Genomic DNA, 19,809 nt, shown 5'->3' on the forward strand with positions numbered 1-19,809 from the left:
TGCAGCAGGAGCCCTATAAGTGCTACGTTGGTGGGGAATTCTCTCTCCATCTGGCCAAGTGACAGGGGCAGGCAGGTAGCCCCCGCGCTGCCTCAGTTTCTCCCTCTGCGGGCTCAGGCGGGCTCCAGGCTGGGGCGCTGCGCTGGGGCGCTCAGGGAGGCGGGCGGGTCTGGGCCCGCCTCGGACCGGGGCGACGAGGGGGACGGCCCCGCGGAGTCACGTGGCGCGGGCCGCAGCCGAAGCAGAAGTGGGAGCGCGGCGGCGGCGGGGTGCGCTGCAGGGAGTGCCGGATCCGCGGCGGACGGCGCGCGGGACCCCGGAGCCCCGGAGCCCCGACCCGCGGCGAGCGGGCGGCTGCGCCCCGGCGGCGCGGCCAGGTGAGCGCCCGGCAGGGCGGGAGCGCACGCGGGACACCCCGGACCTGCGCCTGGAGACCTGCGCCCCGGGGGCACCCGCGCACGGTGGGCAGCGTCCCGCGGGGACTTGGCCCGAGCGCCGGCGGCACGGGCAGGGGTGGGGCGCGCCGTCAGGGCTCCCGGCCAGCAGTGCCCCGGGCCGGGGTGGTGACGGCGCGGGTCCGGCCCAGCCGCCAGCCACTTCCTCACCCCGGTCGGCGCCACCTCGCGGGTCGGTGCCGGGCAGCCCGGGTTTGAATGGGAGTCGGGGCCACGCGGCGGGGTCCCGGGCTAGAGGGTCGCGCCAGCGCCGGCGCTCGGGGTTCCTGCAGCCGAGGGGTCCTGCGCCGGTGGCGCGGTCCCTCCTCATCGCCTCGGCCGAGCTCGCTGACCCTGGGGACCGCACTTCCCGTATTACCCAGGTGGTGGGGGGCGGGAGCGACTTCGCGGAAGGCGCAGACCTTCCCCAGAGACGCTCGGAGTTTCCAGGGAATTCGGGAGTCCCTCCCGCGCCCCACGACCGTGTGCGGGAGCGTATGTGCGCGCCTGTGCGATTCACGTTTGGGAACCCCAGAGAGGTCACTGCCCTCGTAGCGGAAGAATTCGAGGGTGGGATGGATCCCTTTTGCACCAGGCCTTTGGTGCCCGGACTCCGTCGGAGGCGGGGCCCAGTCATTTTGGCACCTTGTTTTGAATTTGGTGAGAGGCTGGTGGGGCGAGGGGGTGCCACTGCAAAAGGGAAAAAGGTGGCCTCGTCAGTCAGAACTTAATTTAAATTTCACTTCCACCTGTGTGATCTGGGGTACCTTGAAGAGCCCTCTGAGTCTTGGTTTCTCCCCTAAATACTGCAGGACCCCCAAGCCTGCTTCTCGGGGTTGGGTTAGAACTGGAGCCCATTCCATGGGTAGGGTACTCTGGCAGTTTCCACCCCTGGCCAAAGGCCTTTGCATAAGTGCGGACCATCCTCCTTATTGTTAGACCTGCAGGGAGGCTTTACAGAATTGGACGTTCATGTTGGCCCCAAGTAGTCGTCCTGATTGCTGACTCGTGTGTGCCAGGGCTCCGCATGACCAGCCTCACTGATGCTTAAATTGCCTAATGCTGGTGCTGCCTCCCCGACCAGGCCAGGTGCAGCAGGCGGAGGAGCTAAAGCAGGGCCCCCATGAATAGCCCCTCTGCACCCTCTTGGTGGAGCCAGTGGAGAACTACTGGTGAGAAAATTTTTGGAAACATTTCTTAGTTTAAAAAACGGTTAAAAACTCAAAAAAAGAAAAGGGTATCCTTATGTCACCACTTTAATGAACATAAAATGGAGTCATCCCTTCTCCTAGCCTCCACTGGTGACCCTTCTCTTGAGTTTGTAAGCAGACAGCTTTTAAGGAAATGTAATTTAAGTCAGGGGCTCGCGCAAAGCATGCGGGTCCAGTAGTTCATGAATCTTTCTTTCTTTTTAAAAAAAATTCTTAATATTTATTTTTTTAGTTTTTCCTTATGTGGTGCTAAGGATCAAATCCGGGCTGCACGCATGCCAGGCCAGCGTGCTACCCCTTGAGCCACATCCCCAGCCCTGTTCATGAATCTTTCCACATCAAATTGCTTATAGATCTCCCTCATTCTTTCAGTGGCTCCCCAATTCTTTTGTGTGCATCTTCCATTCAGAGATCCCTCTCCCCGCCTCGTGATGAGCAGTGGAATTGTTTACTGTTTTTCTACTACAAATAACTCTTCAGTGAACTTCTCCATGTCTCTCTTTTCTTTTTTCACACGTGTTCTTGCTGGATCAGAGCATATGCATGTTTCATATTTTAAAAGATTCTCACAGGTTGCCCTTAAAAAATGAAAAAGTTGACCCAAGGTCCGCTTGGCCTGTGGCTGCCCCCACACTCGGTTCCTTCTATGAAAATCTCGGCTGCAGCAGTGGCTGGGGCCTGCAGGAGGGCGGGCACTGCTCAGGCTTCAGCTGGGCCAGGTTTAACAGAATTGTTTCATGAAGTCCTGTACTGCCCAAAATAGGCAAAGGGCTTTGAAGAGAAGAAAGCCTCTGTTTCCTGGGCTGGGGTTCTTGTGTATCAAGTTCACTTTAAAGCAAAGGCCATGAAACGTAAAATTGACAAAACCTCTTATTATATCTCAGCCATGTTTGTATTTACACTGTAAACCATATCACACAGTTACCCATCAAGGGTGAGAAACAAAATAACAACAAATAAAAGGACTTCCAGGCTATTTCATTTTTAAAATAAAAAAGCGGAAACAAAATGGAGATTGCCTGGTGACTTGTGCTCCTCCCTGGGGTCAGGGCCTTGGAGACCTTGCCTTAGGTGCTAAAGCATGGAATTTGGTGGTTGACCCTAAAGATCTTTGGCTGAAAGGATCTCTTTCCACTTGGTGAGAGGCAACATCAAAGAGTTGGTGTTGATGGCTGAGCTGACCCCTGGGCTTCTGAGCGAGGAGTAACTGGATTCTGGGGAAGGTTAAGTCCAAGTCTCTCCCAGGGTCAGGGTTGGAAAGACCCGAGTTGCCCTGGAGACTTAGCAGTGGGGAGCTCGGGAGCTGTGTGGCCTTGGACAAGTCCCTTAACCTCTGTTGAAAGGGGTAGGGGCTGCCAGTTTAGTTAATATCTGGCCAGATTCTACCATGGGACTCTGAGGTTTAGAAGGCAGGTGCTGAAGAATGAGGGGCGTGGCACTCAGACTGGGTTCCCGTTCTTGCACCTCCCCCGGTCTGTGACCTTGAGCAAGTGGTTTCCTCTCAGGACTTTCATTTTCCCCTCAGGCATTTATCATTGAGACAGCTGATGGACAGGTGTGGCACCTGGGGAGGGCTGGTCATGGGTGCTTCCCAAGGGTGAGCTGGGCATGGGGCACCCCGTTCATTCCTTTTCCTGGCTGATGAGCAGGAGGTAACTTCGGGCTCCCTGAGGAGATGTGTTTGAGGGCTCCACAGAGTTCTTGGCGTCCTTCCTGGGCCTGCCCCAGTCTTTGCTTAGTGGGTTCTTCTGGTTGAAATCTCATTCCCTCCTGGCTCATCTTTTTTTTTTTAAAGATGGGATCCAGAGCTCCCCCAGAAGTTTTCTCTGAGCCTTCTAAGCTCCTAACCCCACCCCAGACCAACGTGGGGATCTTCTCCCTGCCCTGTGGCCCATGTGTGTCTCTGTGGCTGCCCTTGGCTCTGCCTTAGGGTTGTCAGGTGCTCACCTTGGCAGAGAGCAGGTGCAATTAGTGAGTTTATGCACTGCTAGCACGCCCGAAGGTGGCTCTGGTTAGGGCATGCAGTGGAAGGAGGAAGGGGCAAAGGGCAAGGCCTAGCCTCTCCCCATTCCCCCTCATTTGCATCCTGTTGGCATAGAGTTGGACGCTTGGTTAATGTAAGCACCAACCGGCTGATTAAGGTGAGTGTGTGCCAGGGGTGCACACACTCTAGCATCTCCTCTACCAGCTGCTCCTTGAGGGCAGTTTGCCCCAGGTTATAAAGGGAGGGGCTCAGATTTTGAGCAATTTAACTGCAGGCTGAGAAGGTTGGAAGGCCATACCACCTGGTGAACCTCTGCCGCTCACTTCCTGGTCTCTGGGCTGGGAAAGTTCTCTCTATTGCTACTTTGTAATCTTGGAGGTTACAGAGTAACAACAACTCTGGGATTTGGAGAAAAGGGAGGAGATAAGAAGGACACACAGAACAATTGATGGTAATAGTCAAATTGGCTAAATCTAAGGAGAGTCATTGTTTTAAGGGCCTGAAACATAGTATCTTGTTTAATCCTTATAAAAGACAGATGTCAGGTTTTTTTTTTTTTTTTTTTTTTTTTTTTTTTAAACAGGAGTGAGAATGAGTCCAGGGGGTTTAGGGGACTTCTTGTAGTGGCAGCCAGCTAGCAAGGTAGGCCCTGGTGGTCCATCTCCCCTCACTCTTAGATGCCATCTCAGGGGACAGTCACTGTGCCTTTGGACATTTGGGGCAGGTTAGTGGGGGAGGTGCAGAGTGAGGGCTCGGGGAACTACTGCAGGATTTGAGCAGAGGAGTGTCATGATTTGATTCATGTTCTAAAATGATCCTTCTGACCACTGGACTGATGACCACAGGGGGCCAGGGCAGAGGCAGGCAGCCCAGGGGTGGTTAGAAATTCCCTAGCAGGGTAGAAAAGGCTGCTGGGGTGGGGTGCAGTCTTGGCTGCTTTGGCTAGTCAAATAATTCTACAGGGAGAGAAGGGGTCACCACCACCATGCTGGGGTGATTTGGTTATTCAAAGCCCGCTTGACAGTTGGGACATTGAGATTGGGGGCTCCTCCCATACCTGACTTCATTTAAACCTCTGTGGCCTGCCTAGACTCTTTGAGTGGCCAGAGACTCTCCATCTCCAGAACCTTTTCTTAAAGTGCATCCCGACAGGCCTGACTTCCATGACCTGTTACCTAAGCAACCCCTCAGTTATTAAAAGCGATTCACCCCTTTATTCTGCTCTTCTAGCCTCCTATTTCTGCTGCCTTCTCCCACCTCCCCGGAGGGACCAATGATGCCCACCATGGTCAACGTGGACGCTCTTCCAGAATACGAGAAGAGTCAGATCAAGAGAGCCCTGGAGTTGGGGACAGTGATGACTGTGTTCAGCTTCCGCAAGTCCACTCCTGAGCGGAGGACGGTGCAGGTGATCATGGAGACACGGCAGGTGGCCTGGAGCAAGACTGCCGACAAAATCGAGGGCTTCTGTGAGTACCAGCTGGGGTGGCCGCGTGGCCATCTTTCCTGGCCCCAGCGCCTTCTCGTCTTCCTCCTCTGGCTATTACAGTTGTTACAGTGAATGTTGGTTTGGCATCTTTAATATAAGTGAGGGCTGGGGGTCAGAGGTAGAGCTCCTGCCTAGCACGGGGTGGGCCTGGGTTCCATTCCCAGCACCCTGGGAACAAAACACACGGACCCCAGTGTTGCCATTTGTTAGGGGTCTTGGGGAGGGGGAGGCCTAGAGCAGGTGGGGAAGTGGAGCCAGGAAGGTCCTGGGAAGTCCCAGAGGCCCAGCTGCCTACTTGGAAATGACATTCGGCCAGTGTCGGGGATGGCAGCTGTAGGGGCTGGTGGAGCCCAGCTTGCTGAGACTCCCAGCTGGGGGCTGCAGCCCAGGCCTTTGCTTCTGTGTCCAGGGGCTGAGAGCATGTCATTGAACCCTCTGTCACTTTCCAATAAACTTCTGGTCCTGGTAGAGGTCCCTGTCCTTTCCCAGCCCTGGTAGATTGGGCCATTGGCTCAGTTTCTGAAGTTTCTAAGACTGTTTCTAACAAATAAGAGTAAGGGCACTTCAACCATTTGCAGTTGCAGAATGTTGCTTTAATTTTTATTTTTATTAACTGCTTTTTAATTGAAGAATTAAGCTGTACTCTTGGGAGTTGGGAGTCAACTTATAAATGTCTTTTCCCCTGCCACCTCCCCCAGGCCCCAGAGGCAAGCTCATTACCAGTTTCTTTTGTCTTCCAGAAATATCCTGTGCTTTTGTAATGGGAGATTTAAAAAAAATGATTAATTTATTTTAATTAAGTGTATGTGGCAGCAGAATGCATTTTGATTCATTGTACACAATTGCAGCATACCTTTACATTTCTCTGGTTGTACATGATGTAGCTCACACCCTATGTGCAGTCATACAGGTATCTAGGGTAATAATGTCCATCTCATTCCACCATTTTTCCTGCCCCCATGCACCCTCCCACCCCTCCCTCCCCTTTGCCCAGTCAGAGTTCCTCCATTTTTCCTACGCCTCCCTGCTCCCTGTTACGGATCAGCATCCACTTATCAGAGGGAATCTTTGGCCTTCAGTTTTTTGGGGATTGGCTTACTACACTTAGCATGATATTCTCCAGCTCCATCCATTTACCTGCAAATGCCATAATTTTATTCTCTTTTAATGCTGGGTAATATTCCATTGTGCATATATACCACAGTTTCTTTATCCATTCATCTATTGAAGGGCATCTAGGACCCCAACTTCCTTAACAAGACTCCTAAAGCGCAAGAAATAAAATCAAGGGTTAAAAATGGGATGGACTCAATCAGTGAGGTGAAGAGAGCCTACATTTTGGGAGCAAATTTTTGCCACACGCATGTCAGATAGAGCAATGATCTCCAGGATATATAAAGAACTCAAAAAACTTAACACCCCCCAAACAAACAACCCAATCAATAAATGGGTGAAGGAGTTGAACAGACACTTCTCAGAAGATATACATATATTCAATCAACAAATATATGAAAAAATGTTCAACATCTCTAATATTTAGAGAAATGGAAATCAAAACTATTCTAAGATTTCATCTCATGCCAGTCAGAATGGCAGTTATCAAGAATATAGGAAAAAAAAAAAGAATACAACAACAATAAATGTTGGCAAGGATGTGTGTGTGGGGGAAGGCACACTCATGCATTGCTGGTGGGACTGTAAATTGGTCCAATCAATTGGAAAGCAGTACGGAGATTCCTTAGAAAACTTGAAATGGAACCATCATTTGACCCAGCTATCCCACTCCTTGGTCTATACCCAAAGGACTTTAAAATCAGCATACTACAGTAATGCAGCCACATCAATGTTCTTAGCAGCTCAATTCACAAGAGATTAAAAAAAAAAAAAAAAAAAACCACCCACAAATGAGAACTACTATGTAAGATTTCTTACCTTCATTTCTTTTTTCACTTGGGAGTGGTTCCTTATCAGGATTGCCTCATTCTTTCCCAGCCTCATAGCATTCCAGAGCATGGTCACAGTGTACAGCTCAGCCCACAGATGGACATTTTGTGCTGTTTCTAGGCATTTATTACTAGCTGCAGTAGCTACCCCTGTGTTCTTCAAAGAAAGGAAAAGCATTTTTATTGAGATAATTGCCATATCTTACATACAATTAACCCATTTAAAATGAACAGTGCAGAACTCTTAGAATATTTACAAGTGTATTCAGTAACCACAACAGTCAGCTTTAGTACATTTCGTCTCCCCAAGAGACCCCTTGTCCAAATTGTTATAATGCACGCACATACAGATAGGCAATAACAAATCCCATCATTATATGCAATGATAATGCACTAATAAAAAATAGAATAAGAAAAGAGACCCCATGCCTATTAACCATCCCACTAACCCCAGCCCCAACTTACTGTTTAAATTTCCCTGTCCTGGACATTTCACACAAAAGGGATTCTATCATGGTCTTTTGTGACGGGCTTAGTACAATGTTTTCAAGATTTATCCTCTTTGTGGTATGGGCCAATCATTCCTTTTTACAGCTAAATAATATTCTATCATAGAGATATTCTACACTTTGTCTCTCCATTCATCTGTTGATGGACATTTGGGTTATTTCCACCTTTTGGCTAATGTGAATAATGCCACTATGGACATTTGTGTAAGAGTTTTTTTTTTTTGGTACTGAGGATTGAACTCGGGGGCACTCCACCACTGAGCTCTACTCCCAGCCCTATTTTGTGTCTCTGAGTTGCTTAGGGCCTTGCTAAGTTGCTGAGGCTGATTTGAATTTTGCCATCTTCCTGCCTCAGCTTCCTGAGCCACTGGGATTATAGGCATGGGCCACTTTCGCCTGGCTGTGTACGAGTTTTTGTGTAGATGTATGTTTTCTTCCTTTGGGTATTTACCTAGGAGTGAAGATGCTGGGCCACATACTAACTAGTTTAGTCATTTTAGGAACTGCAAGATTCCAAAGTGACTGTACATTTATGTTGCCACCCACGGTGTGGTGTCCTTGCATTATTATGTGCATATATGACCATCGGTGGGTGGGGCTGGCTTTCTGGGAGACTTATGAGAGTTCAAGGGTACAGTGTATTTCAACTTTAAAGGGCGGCCTGGCAACACCTCACAAGAGATTGCTGCATGTTCCACTTCAGCCACGAGTTCCGTGAGAGCCCACACCCTCCCCCACATGCCAACGGCTTCTGCACTTGGCCATTCACAGGTCTGACAGCCTGGCGTGGTTCTGAATTTGATTTCTTGTCACCAGTGAGGCTGACGAGCTTTCTGAAAGGTCTCTCTGGCGTCAGAGGCAGCAGGTCTCAGGTGACAGCTGGAAGCCCTGCTTTGAAAGGTCCTTATGTTTAGGCAGTGAGTTCCCACTGGCCTTGCCCACCTCCCAGGCAGCCCAGAAACTGGCAGCTGTGGCGGGGCCTGTGGGATGGGAGGGAGATGGTAAGGTGGACGCCGTTTGCCACATGGAGAGTGGGCCGTGGGCTCCTTCTCTTGAAGACCTGCAGGCCCCAAGCCTGGCTGGCCCACAGAAACACCAGCCAGGGTGTTAAAAGTTCCTGTCGCTGGAACCTTCTCCAGAAGCTTATTCTAATGCACACGAGGTAGGATTTTGCTTGGAATGCCCACCCTGCCTTTTAGACAGGCATCAGAACCCCAGTGTAGGCCTGGGTGACACCCACTCCTGACCAATGCACCTGGGTGACATCTAAGGAAGTGAGTGGTTCACAGCCGTGGTGATTTTACCTCCCCCCTGCCCAACAGGACATTCGGCAGAGTCTGGTGGTGTTGGGTGGTCACAGCTGGGGACACAGTGCTACTGGCATCTGTGGTGCAGAGGCCAGGGATGCTGTCTGGGGATGCAAGACAGGCCCCAGGACAAAAAATTACCTGGGACAAAGTACTGGTGGTTCTGTGCTTGCCTCGCTTAGAGCTTTGGAGTGTCACCGGGTGAAATGGGTTTTCTTTAGACTCTGCAGAGGAGGGAGGATGGAGTTCCAGCCCATAGGAGTGGGTGACAGATGCTGAGTCCAGCCACTGAAAGACCACATGATTTGGTAGCACAGCTAGGGTGTGCGCCAGATACCAGGCAAGCAGAGAAGGTTCTCGCCTTCTGGGGTGGGGGCCAGGTGGGGAATGGAGGAGGCCTCTGATGGAGTGTTGTGAGTGAGGTAGAGATTGGCCAGGTGTCTGGTGGATACTGTATGATGCAGATGGGCTGAGATCTGGACCAGCCCTGCTGGGTGAGTCTTCATTTTTTTTTTTTTTGTGGCCTGGGCTATGGTCATTTGGTGCTCAGCTGGTATGTCACCTGGTCTGGAAATTTCCAGAATCCTCACTCACACATGTGGTACCTTGGTGTGGAAGGCTGGAAGGGCTCAGTGAGACTGCTGACCAGGGGCTTACCACATGGTGGGGTCAGGCAGCAGCTGCGAGGCATCTTATGACGGCCTTGGAAGTCCTAGGAAATCCCTTGCAGGAGCTCGGGTCACTAAGCCGGCTCAGGTTTAGTACAGGGTTGCTCCCCTTGGGAGGGAGTGGCGTGTCATCCAGGTGGGCAACATGCTATCACAGGACCTGAGAATCCTACACCTGGAATTGTGGCTCACGTTCCTGCTGTGCCCCTGGCTGGAGGTGTGGCTGGAAGTGGACATGCCACTCCATGTCCTGTTTCCATGTCCATCAAGTGAGGTCATGGTGGTTTCTATCCTATGGGGTGAGAATTAAGTGGATTTCATCTTCTGTACTTTTCTGTATGTGGGAAACATTGCATCGCGGCAACTTAATACAACAGGGGCCAAAAGTAAAAAGCCACGGGTGGGGAGTCCCCAGCCCGGCCTCTGGTGAGCGGGGGTGGGCCTTGAGGAGCTCATGGCTGTCAGCTTCCTTTTCCTTCCCACTTGGACATGTCAGCTTCGTGTTACCTCAACCAACACCTGAGGTGGTCGGCCTGTAAGGAGAAAAGTCTGCTTGGCTCCCGGTTTTGGAGGTGTTGGTCCATGATCAGCTGGCTCTGTGCTTTGGGCCTGCGGTGGCACCTCATAGTGGGAGTGCATGGCGGAGGACAGCTGCTCTTGGCCAGAAAGTGAAAGTCTGTCCTTCAAGGATACAACCCAGTGGCCTAAAGACCTCCCTTGACCCCACCTCTCAGGGTTCCCGCCACCTCCCAGTGGTGCCACGGGCTGGGGATCAAGCCTTTGGCACACGGGCCCCTGGGGACACTCGGACCCATCTGCAGCACAGGGGGTGGGGCTGGACCTGCCCTCTCTGACCCTCTGCCTTGAGAGCTAAGGAGAGAACTTTTCTTGCTCTTGAGCCGGGGCCGCTGCAGGTGGGGGGAGCTTGGGGACTGTGGTGACAGTGTGTGGCTGCTCTTCCCTTCCTGGCCCAGTGGTGCTGTCTCTTGGTAGGAAGGGGCTGCCCCTGGGCCTCTCTAGGTTGAGCCTGAGCTGTCACCTTGATCCCAGGCCTTTGGGAGGCCTGGAATGTGCCGTGGGAGCCTGTTCATGGGTCTGCGGAGGCTGGACGGGGCCACGAGCTGCTTTGGGGGTCTGGGACCGAGTCCATCCCAGCTGAACAGCTTCTCTTCCAGTTGCCACCCTTGCTCAGGCACGGTCTCTCTGTCTGCTGACTTCGGGCGAGTGTGGCCGCTGGTGGAGGAGATTGTCAAGCAGGCGCTGTGGCCGTGGAGTTAGGTTCTTGGTGCCTGCCTCCTAGTAATAGTAGTAACGTCGACGGCCCGAGGGTGCTCTGGGCAGGAGTCCCTGTGTAAGTGTGTGCTGTGCGACTCTCGCCTCCAGACGATCCTGAGAATCGGGGATCATTCCCATCTTGCTTATGTGGGGATTGAGTCTCAGAGAGGCCCAAGTGACATGCCCAAAGCCAGCAGAGGTCAGGAAAGGGCAGGACTACGACTGGAACCCGTTCCACCTCCTGTCGGAAGGTCCTTCTCCTGCTCAGGGTTGTCACTTTCTTCACAGTGTGACCAAGGATGCAAGGAGCGCCCTGCCTGGGAGCCTGCAGGGTCCTGTTCACTCTGTGCTATGGCAGGAGGGCAACGGGTCAGCGCCTGTGAGCCCGGGGCTGGAGGTGCCGAGGGGAAGGAGACTAGTCTCATCTGGGGGCCTGGCCCCGTGGGGAGTTGGAAGGGAGCCCCCGGAGGAGACCTTGAGCCAAGTGTGGGAAAGGGCCTGCGGGGCCAGGGGCGGCCAAGTCAGGTTGTCGTGGACCTTGGCTCATTCTGGAATCCATCCTGGGTTCCCATTTATTTAAAAAAAAATAATAATAATAGAATAGATTAGAAAGTTTGTGAAACAGTGAAATAGTTGTTTTCTCACTGGGTTCTTTTTTCCCATATTTTATTGGTGCATTATAACCATACCTAATGGCGGCTTGTTAATATTCACACACACACACACACACACACACACACACACACACATAGACACACACACACGCGGTGTGGTTTGGTTGTTAGTATTCCCCTTTCCCTCCTCCCTCCTCCCTCCCTCCCTGGTCTCTTTCCTCTATTGATCTCCCTTCGATTTCATGAGATCTCCCCACCATTCCCTGCCCCCCTTTTCCTCTCTACCTTCCACATGTGAGAGAAGACATGACCCTTGACCTTTGGAGTCTGGCTGATCTTGCTTAACCTGCTGCTCTCAGTTCCGTCCACTTTCCCACAAATGCCATAATCTCCTCCTTTATGGCTGAATAAAACTCCGTGGTGCGTCTCTACCTCGTCTTCATCGTCGTCCATGGTTGCTGGCACCTAGCGGGTTCCGCAGTCTGGCCCTTGTGCTGCTGTAAGCATGGGCGTGCGTGGGTCACTGTAGTGTGCTGCCCTCGGTGGCTCCATCCCTGGTCTCTGTCTCACTGCGTCCTTGCCTGACAGTGGCCCCTGTGCTGCCTCCGTGAAGCCTCGTCCCCACAGTGAGACTGGGCCGAAGCCCGAGGCCCGTGAACACGGACTTTTCAGTACAGCGGGGCGGTGGCTGGACAGGAGCACAGGCTCCAGGGGCCTGAGTTCAAATCCTGGCCCTGCTGCTTGCTAGGAGTGTGGCCTTGGACCTCTCGGGTCACCTCTTTGTGTCTCTGTAGAATGAGGATAATAAGGGGGTGGTTCCCACAGGGTCCCTGCAGGACTCAGTAAAAGGCAGTCCTGAGGCACCTCCGAGGAGCCTGGCCCAGAGGACGTGCTAAGTGTCACTTGCTGTCCCCGCCGTCGGCGTCACTGTGGATGCAGAGGGAATGGCACCACAGCAGGGCTGAGATGATGTGGGGGCTTCCGGGGCACCATGCCCCTTTCCTTCCTGGCTCTGGGCCGATGCTGCGTCCCCCTGGGGTGCATCCACCTTGGGGCCTCCAGGGTGTTCCCCTTCCTGGCCTGACAGCCCTGCCTGCCTTACGCGGGGTGGCGGGGTATTGGTTTTTCCTGTTGGTCAAGGATTGTCTTCCACTCTGGATGACGGGCACCAACGTGATTATGATTCAGCAAATACTCCAGGAGGGTCTCGTGTGTCACCCCACCTGGTGCTTGTCACTGGGGAAGGAGGTGAACAGGACGGTAGAGCTCCCTAGAGGAGCTTGTGGTCTCAGGAAACATGGAAAAAAGCCAAAACAATGCATTCTGTCTTTTTGGATTGTGATGGATGTTAGGAGTGAAAGAAACAGTGTTGTGACAAAGAGTAAGCAGCCTGTTGGTGGAGGTGACATTTGAAGAAAGACTTGAAGATGAGAAGGAGGGAGCCACGGGAGGCTTTGGAGGGAAAGCATTCCAGCAGAGGACGCAGCAATAAAGCTTCTCTAGTAAGTGAGGCTGACAACAGTAACAAATTACTACTACGACTACTTCATCTTCCTCTTCTTCTTTCTTTAACAGTACGGAAGATCAAACCCAGAGGCACTCTACCACTGAGCTACATCCTCAGCCCTTTTTATTTTTATTCTAAGACAGGGTCTTACTAAGTTGCTGAGGCTGGCCTCAAACTTGTGATCCTCCTACCTTAGCCTCCTGAGTCACTGGGTTTATAGGTGTGTGCCACTACACCCAGCTGTAAATTACTTCTTGATACAGGTTCCTCCTGCTCAAGTCACGGTCCAGTGGGATTGTGGTAGGACCGTGCAGTCTGCTGTCACCCAGCCCCTAAGGTGTAGAGGCCACTCACTGTAAGATCCTTGTGTGGTCATTATGTCGGGGAGGAAGAGTGGAAAGTGGTTCACTAGCTTTGTGCAGGTGGGGCCTGGAACCCATGTGCCCTTTCCTCCCACCTCCTGGTGACAGACCTGGCATGTGACTAGCTGCAAGGGTGGGCCAGAAGGGAAGGGGGTTTGTTGGGCATCCTTCTAGGCTCTTCCATGGCCCCTGACAAGTAGGGAGGTTGTGGGAATCTGAGGTCTTGGGGGAATTCGGGAAAACGAGCAGCCTCACGGCTGAGGAGGGCAGATGGAGACTGTGGGTGCTGGGTGCCTCCTGCTCTGTGGCGGCCCGGGGTGGAGACGGTCCCCCGCAGACAGCCTCCTCTGCCTCCTCTGCCTTCTGGGTCCTTCTCCCGCAGCCAAAGCTGGATCGCCCAGCACGACCCCCCGTCCCTACCTTGGCTGCCTGGCTGTGGTTCTCAGGGGAGGGGGAGTCCCACAAGAGCTGTCCATGGTGTGGGCACGAGTTGGCGCGCCCTGAGGTCAGTGTCCTCTGGCCTGGGCAGCTCTGGCTGGACATGCAGGTGGGTTAGAGAGGTTTCCTCTGCTCCTGGGGCTGCGGGCAGGTGCCTGTTGCAGTGCGTCCCCCTGAAGTCCGTATGTCGGGGTCCCAATCCTAGGGCTTCAGAATGTGAGCCTATTTGGAAACGGGGTCTTCGCATAGCTTAGGTGAAGTCATCCTGGGCTGGGGTGGACCCCTCATCCAGTGTGCTGGGGTCCCCACGAGAAGAGCAGAGCCCATGGGGGGAGGCAGACTCAGCTGCATGCCAAGGAGCCTTGAGGTGCCGGCCATTGCCAAAGCCAACAGAGGGCAGGGACCATCTCCCCCCAGAACCGACCAGCCTTGCTTGATCTCAGCTTCTGGCCTTTAGGACGGAGGGCCAAGCACCCCTCCTGCAGGGAGGGGAAGCCGGGGCTGCAGGAGGGGTGTGCACAGGCGGGAAGTTCTGTGGGCAGCATCTGCGCTGCTGTTTTGAGCCCCTGTCTCAGCACCACTGGGAAGAAGCCGTGAGCTGCTGCTTTCACCTTGCACAGGTTGTGTGTGCTGGTGGCCACGGGTGGGCGAGAGTTTTGGGGGCTAAGTATCTCGGTGTGTAAAGGATGTGTTCTGAGAAAACCAATGGGAACTTACTAATTTGTAGAATGGAAACCAGCAAAATTACATTAGCAGGAAGAGACCCTGCAGAGCAGAGGCAGGAGGTGCTGGTCTCGGCTGCGGCCTGGGGCCTGGTCCTATTGGCTTCCTCAGACCAGCCACCCTGGGCTCTCCCTGGCTGCTGCCAGCTCGGCGTGTGGAAGGACCTCTGCAGGGCATGGCTGGAGAAGGGTGGGGTCCCTGGAGTAGCAAGGGGTCAGGCCAGGGTGCCGAGGCAGGTGACGTGCCAGCTTCCTGTTCAGGGCAGCTCTGATCGGGTCTCTCTGACTTAGCTTTATTTCTCCTAATTAAAACAACTCCTATTCCCCCTGCCCCCTAGAAGCAATAGGATTCATTAGTAGAAATAAACTACCTTGGGGTGAGGAAAAATCCCCTTTTCCACCCTGAGTGTTTACATGCGACATCCCCACCTCCTGCCCCGCCTATTTTTTCCCCCCAAGATGTAGATATGTTTCACCAAGGGTAATCTTTCCCCGGACATGCTAGTAATCTGCCTTTTCCCTTTGGTACTCTATAGTGACCATCTTATTATAATGAATTTAAATGTTGAGGCTGGTCTAGAGAATAATATGACACACAGTCCAGGCTCAGGAGGGAGGGCTTTAGGGTCTGACTCCCTGCATTCAAATCTCGGCCCTGCCACTTCCCAGATTTATGACCATGGCCACAGTGTACCCATCCGTAGAATGGGTTGCACTGTGGGGTCTCCCTCACTGGATTGGGGGAGGTAACCATGTCTGGCGTGTTGAGATGGTGTTTGCCACGGATCTCAAGGCTTAGATGAGAGTGAGCCTCCATTGCTGTTAGCGGGGGTAGTAGTTCTATACTCTCTGGTAGGCAGAATAGGGTCCCCTAATGCTGCACTAGCCCAAAGATGTCCATGTCTTAATCCCCTGAACCTGTGAATATCTTGCCCTTTTTAGTAAAAGGCTCTTTGCGAATGTGATCATGTTAGAGATCTTGAGATGGGAGATTATCCTGGGTTATAGGTGGGTCTGATGAAGTCTCGATGGTCTGTCACATTGGAAGACGGGACCCTGCTGACTTTAAAAAATGGAGGAAGGGGCTAGGAGTCGAGGAATGCAGGTGGCTTCTACAAGCTAGCAAAGTCAAGGGAACTAGTTCTCAGAGCCTCTGGGAGGCCCAGCCCTGCTGACACCTTGATATTAGCCCGGTGAGACTGGTGTTGGATTTCTGACCTCTGGAATTGTAAGATAATAAATTTGAGCTGTCTTTTGCTATCATGTTTCTGATAATTTGTTATAGCAGCAACAGAAAACTAATACACTCTTCAAGTCAACTTGGACAAGTTATAATATTGGCTTTGGATCTTTTTTATTTGTAAGAAATAGAATATAAATAAGTTAAGTCCTTGAGTGTACACTAGCTCCCTAGAGAGTATTATTATTATTATTATTATTATTATTATTATTTTGGTATTTTGTGTACTTTATTTATGCCCTGAGCCTGTCACAGTACATGACATTTAGTAAATGCTTGCTGAATAAATTGAAAATGATAACAAAGAGAAAAATATGGTCATATTATTAATCTGATAAAGAAGTTCTAATTTTCTCTTAGTATATAACAAACCACTCTAAACTTAGTGGCTTCACACAATGATTTATTTTCTCTCTCAGCTCTGTGAACTGATGGGACTGTGTGATTTTACTTCAGATCTTTCATGTAGTTGCAGTCTCCCTAGAGTATTAGTAATTCTCACGACTCAGTATTATCATTCCATGCTTCCCCCCCTTATTTTGAAAATTTGCCAACAAATCTATGTCGTCCATGTTCAGTTTTTTTTTTAGTTGTAGTCGGACCCAATACCTTTATTTTATTACTTATTTTTATGTGGTGCTGAGGATTGAACCCAGCACCTCGCCTGTGCTGGGTGAGTGCTCTACTGCTGAGCCCCAGCCCCTTCCATCTTGTTTTGATGGACTAGAGTTTTCCAGCTTATTTTTTTAAACCAATGCCCTAGTTTTGGGGTATTATGTAGTTTTACAATTTTCAATTCATCCTGGGCATGTTCTGTCCTGGGCATGTTCCTCGGGACGTGTTACTGAGTCGCTTTTGGGAGGATGGGGAGGCTCTGAGGTGGGCTTGGGCCCAGGGGCTCCTGTTTCCCAGGAAGCCCCCGCTGACTCGCAGGTCCCCCGCTACCCTGCCCGTGTTGGGCCGCAGCTTTTACAGTCACAACTGCATCGCACAGACCAGGTCCTGCGGGTGTGGCTCCTCTTCCTTCCCTCCTGTCGGCTGTTTGTTCTGGCCCAGGCTGGGAAACCTCAGGAGCCATCAGGCCCCTCTTGGCTGGAGGCTCGCGGGTCCGCCCCAGCACCACCAGGACTGCGGCTGGAGGGGGGGCGGCTGAGCCCTTGCTGTGGCCTGGGCTGCTGATCTGCCTCTAGGTCCCAGGATCGACCCCCAAATCTGATGTTTCTCTTAGTTCTCCAGGAGAACTCTGATGTGGACGGAGAGCAGTCACGCTCCAAGGTTGGCGGCTGGGATTCAATCCTGCTTGGTCTGACTGCTGGGATGGGGACCGCGTGTCGTTTTCCTTCCTCAAGAGAAAGGCTCGGGTGACCTTCCAGTTTGGAACTGGTTCTAAAAATATATGGCTGTGCAGAGTTGCCAGAGGAGCTCAGCCTGGGATGGAAAGAAGAGAAGCTGCTTCCGCCAGGCGGTGTCTCGTCTCTGTCCTCTGTCCAGCTGCCCCCAGTAGGTGCTCGGGAGCTTTGGCTGTTGAATGTATAACTGTCACCTTGAGTTATTGATTTATAGTTTTGAGAAGGAACCTAAAATTTTATCATTTTAATTTTTGAAACAACGACTTTATTGACTCATGATTCATAATTAGGATACCATATAATTCACCTATTAAAGCGTACAACCCAGGAGTTTTTAGTGTATTCACAGACATTATTATAGTCATTTTTAGAATGTTTCCATTGTTCCTTACAAAATCCTCTTCCCATTCTTTCTTTTTTTTGGGGGGGGGAACTGGAGATTGGATCCAATGAGTGCTGAACCACATCCCAGCCCCCTCCCCTTTCTTTCATTTTTTTTTTTTTTTTTTAGAGAAAGGGTTTTTCCAAGTTGCTCAGGGCCTTGCTAAATTGATGAATCTGGCCTCAAACTTGCAGCCTTCCTGCCTCCCGAGCCACTGAGATCACAGGCATGTGCCACCACGCTCAGCTCCTGTTCCCTAACACTGTCGTCTCTGCTTCTCCCTACCCCATGACAATGATCAATCTACTCCTTGCATTTGCCTGTTCTGGACACTTCCTATAAAGGAATCACGTATCTGTGGCCTCTGGCATAAACCTTCTTTCATTTGACATAATGTTTTTGAAGTTCCTCGGCCTAGTGGCATGCACTGGGACTCCATTTCTCTCTGTGAGTGAGTAAGCTCACTGTATGTAGGGACCACATGGTATTTATCTATTCTTCAGTTGATGGACATTTACGTTGTTTCCTCTTTCTGATCCTATGAAGGACGCTGCTGTAAACATTTGTGTTAAAGGCTTAGTGTGGATATATTTTTGTTTCTCTTGACTATGTATCCAAAGGTGGATTGCTAGGTCATTTTTAATTCTGTTTAATTGTTTAAGAGGCCATGACAATCATTTTCCAGAAAAGTCCTGCATTTTATGTCCCACCAGCCACACACGAGGAGTCCAACTTCTCCACATCCTCCCAACACTTGGCATTATCTGTCATACCATCCCAGCGAGGTGACGTGCTGTCCCTTCTGAGGATACCACCGCAGCCCTCCAGAGGACCCATTTTTGCAGATGGTAACCTGTCTCAGTTTGCTTAGTGGATGTTCAGGCTTGTGTCGTGCATGAAGTGAGTCAGGCTTCCATCATTTCAAGGTTCGATGCCTCAGCCCAGGGTGTCCAAAGTTAGTGACCCTTTGTGCAAAGTTCTGGAGCTGCCGCTTCCCTTCCTAGCTGCCCACTTGAGCACTTCTGCTTCCTGTTTGACCACTTCTAAGAGGGGCCAGGAAAATGGCATTGGAAGCACTGTGGGCACTGAGACAGGGGGGTGTGTTTGCAGAAGTAGGGCACCTGGAAGGAGTGGTACTTATTGCATTGATGGAGCATCTGCCATTTGCGTTGGCCCTGACCAGCATGTGTGCAGTGAGGCGCTTGGGTGTGTGTGTGTATTCGTGGATAGTGTGTGGTCATCACCATCAGCCCGTGAGTTTTGCCCCTTTTACTGATAAGTAAAGTGAACTTGAGTGCCTTGACAAGGTTACCAGGCCCTTGGGAGGGGCTGTACCAGTCAGCCTCAATTACTGTGTGCCCAACATCATTAGGAGGTTGAAAAGACAAGCTTTAGACTGAAAATGTTTGCAAAATACACAGCTGATAAAGGATCTGTGTCCAAAATAGACAGAGAACCCTGAGCATTCAACAGTGAGAAAGCAACCCAAGTAGAATGTGGGAAAAAAGATCTGAAGAGAGGCCCGCTCTCCCTACCCCACCCATTCCCACCACCTCTCCACCCTGTGAAGCCACAGCTGGCAACTTCTGGGCCAGCGCTGTCTGGGGGAAGTATGACATATGCCACCAGTGTCGGTCATGTGTGTAGTTGAAAAGAGAAATGGGTGAAACTCACTTTGAAAATACATTTTACTTAATTCAGTATATCCAAAGTTATTTTTTAAACATATATACAATATAACCAATGAGACAATTAATGTTATTGTTTTGGGTCTGAATCTTCAAAGTCCAGTTTGTATTTTAGAGCTACATCACATGTCAATTCAGACCAAGTCAATTTCGAGGCTTCATGTGGTCAGTGGCTGCCACCATGGACACGCGGTTCTAGAATACAGTTCTTTTCTCTTTTGCATGACCCAGTTTTCTGCATGTGGCAGGTGCTGTGGTGACCGAGCTGTCACTCTGCTTGGTGAGGTCCCACGGTTTTCATGTCCCCTGGAGGCTGAAGAGTTGGACTCCTGGACATCTGTTGCCTGTTCGTCCACCTGGGCATCTGCCCTGGACTTAGGTGTGGTGCCGTGGCTGGGTCTGGGCATCCTGTTCGAGCTGTGCTTCTGCAAATTACTGGGTGGTGATTGGGGGACCTTCTCTTAGGCGCTGCCTGGGTTCTGTAGCTTGTAGCTGGGAGCTTCTGTGTTCTTTGAGACTCGGCAATCCGCAGTATCAAAAGGACGTAGAGCAGTCTGCGGACACATGTCCCAGGGTCCCACCACTCACTGTAAAGCTGATGGAATTAATTACATGGGTGTGGGAGAAAATAGAGCCCTGGCAGGGAGACCTCGAGGGCTGGAGCTGGGGTTCTCCTGAGAAGGTGGC

General features: G+C 51.5%; 1 protein-coding gene across 1 annotated transcript in view; it reads left to right on the forward strand.

Annotated features, from left to right (window-relative positions):
* The first annotated feature begins 293 nt into the window (after positions 1 to 293).
* The window catches only part of Plcg2 (phospholipase C gamma 2), a 122,114-nt gene continuing 102,598 nt past the window's right edge, over positions 294 to 19,809 (forward strand). The window contains exons 1-2 of the mRNA XM_076837622.2: positions 294 to 377; positions 4,860 to 5,098. Coding sequence (XP_076693737.1) covers positions 4,903 to 5,098 — 196 coding nt within the window. The 5' untranslated portion in view covers positions 294 to 377; positions 4,860 to 4,902. The remainder of the gene's footprint in view (positions 378 to 4,859; positions 5,099 to 19,809) is intronic.

Source organism: Callospermophilus lateralis, chromosome 18 (assembly GCF_048772815.1).
Source record: "Callospermophilus lateralis isolate mCalLat2 chromosome 18, mCalLat2.hap1, whole genome shotgun sequence".
Classification (NCBI taxonomy): Eukaryota; Metazoa; Chordata; class Mammalia; order Rodentia; family Sciuridae; genus Callospermophilus; species Callospermophilus lateralis.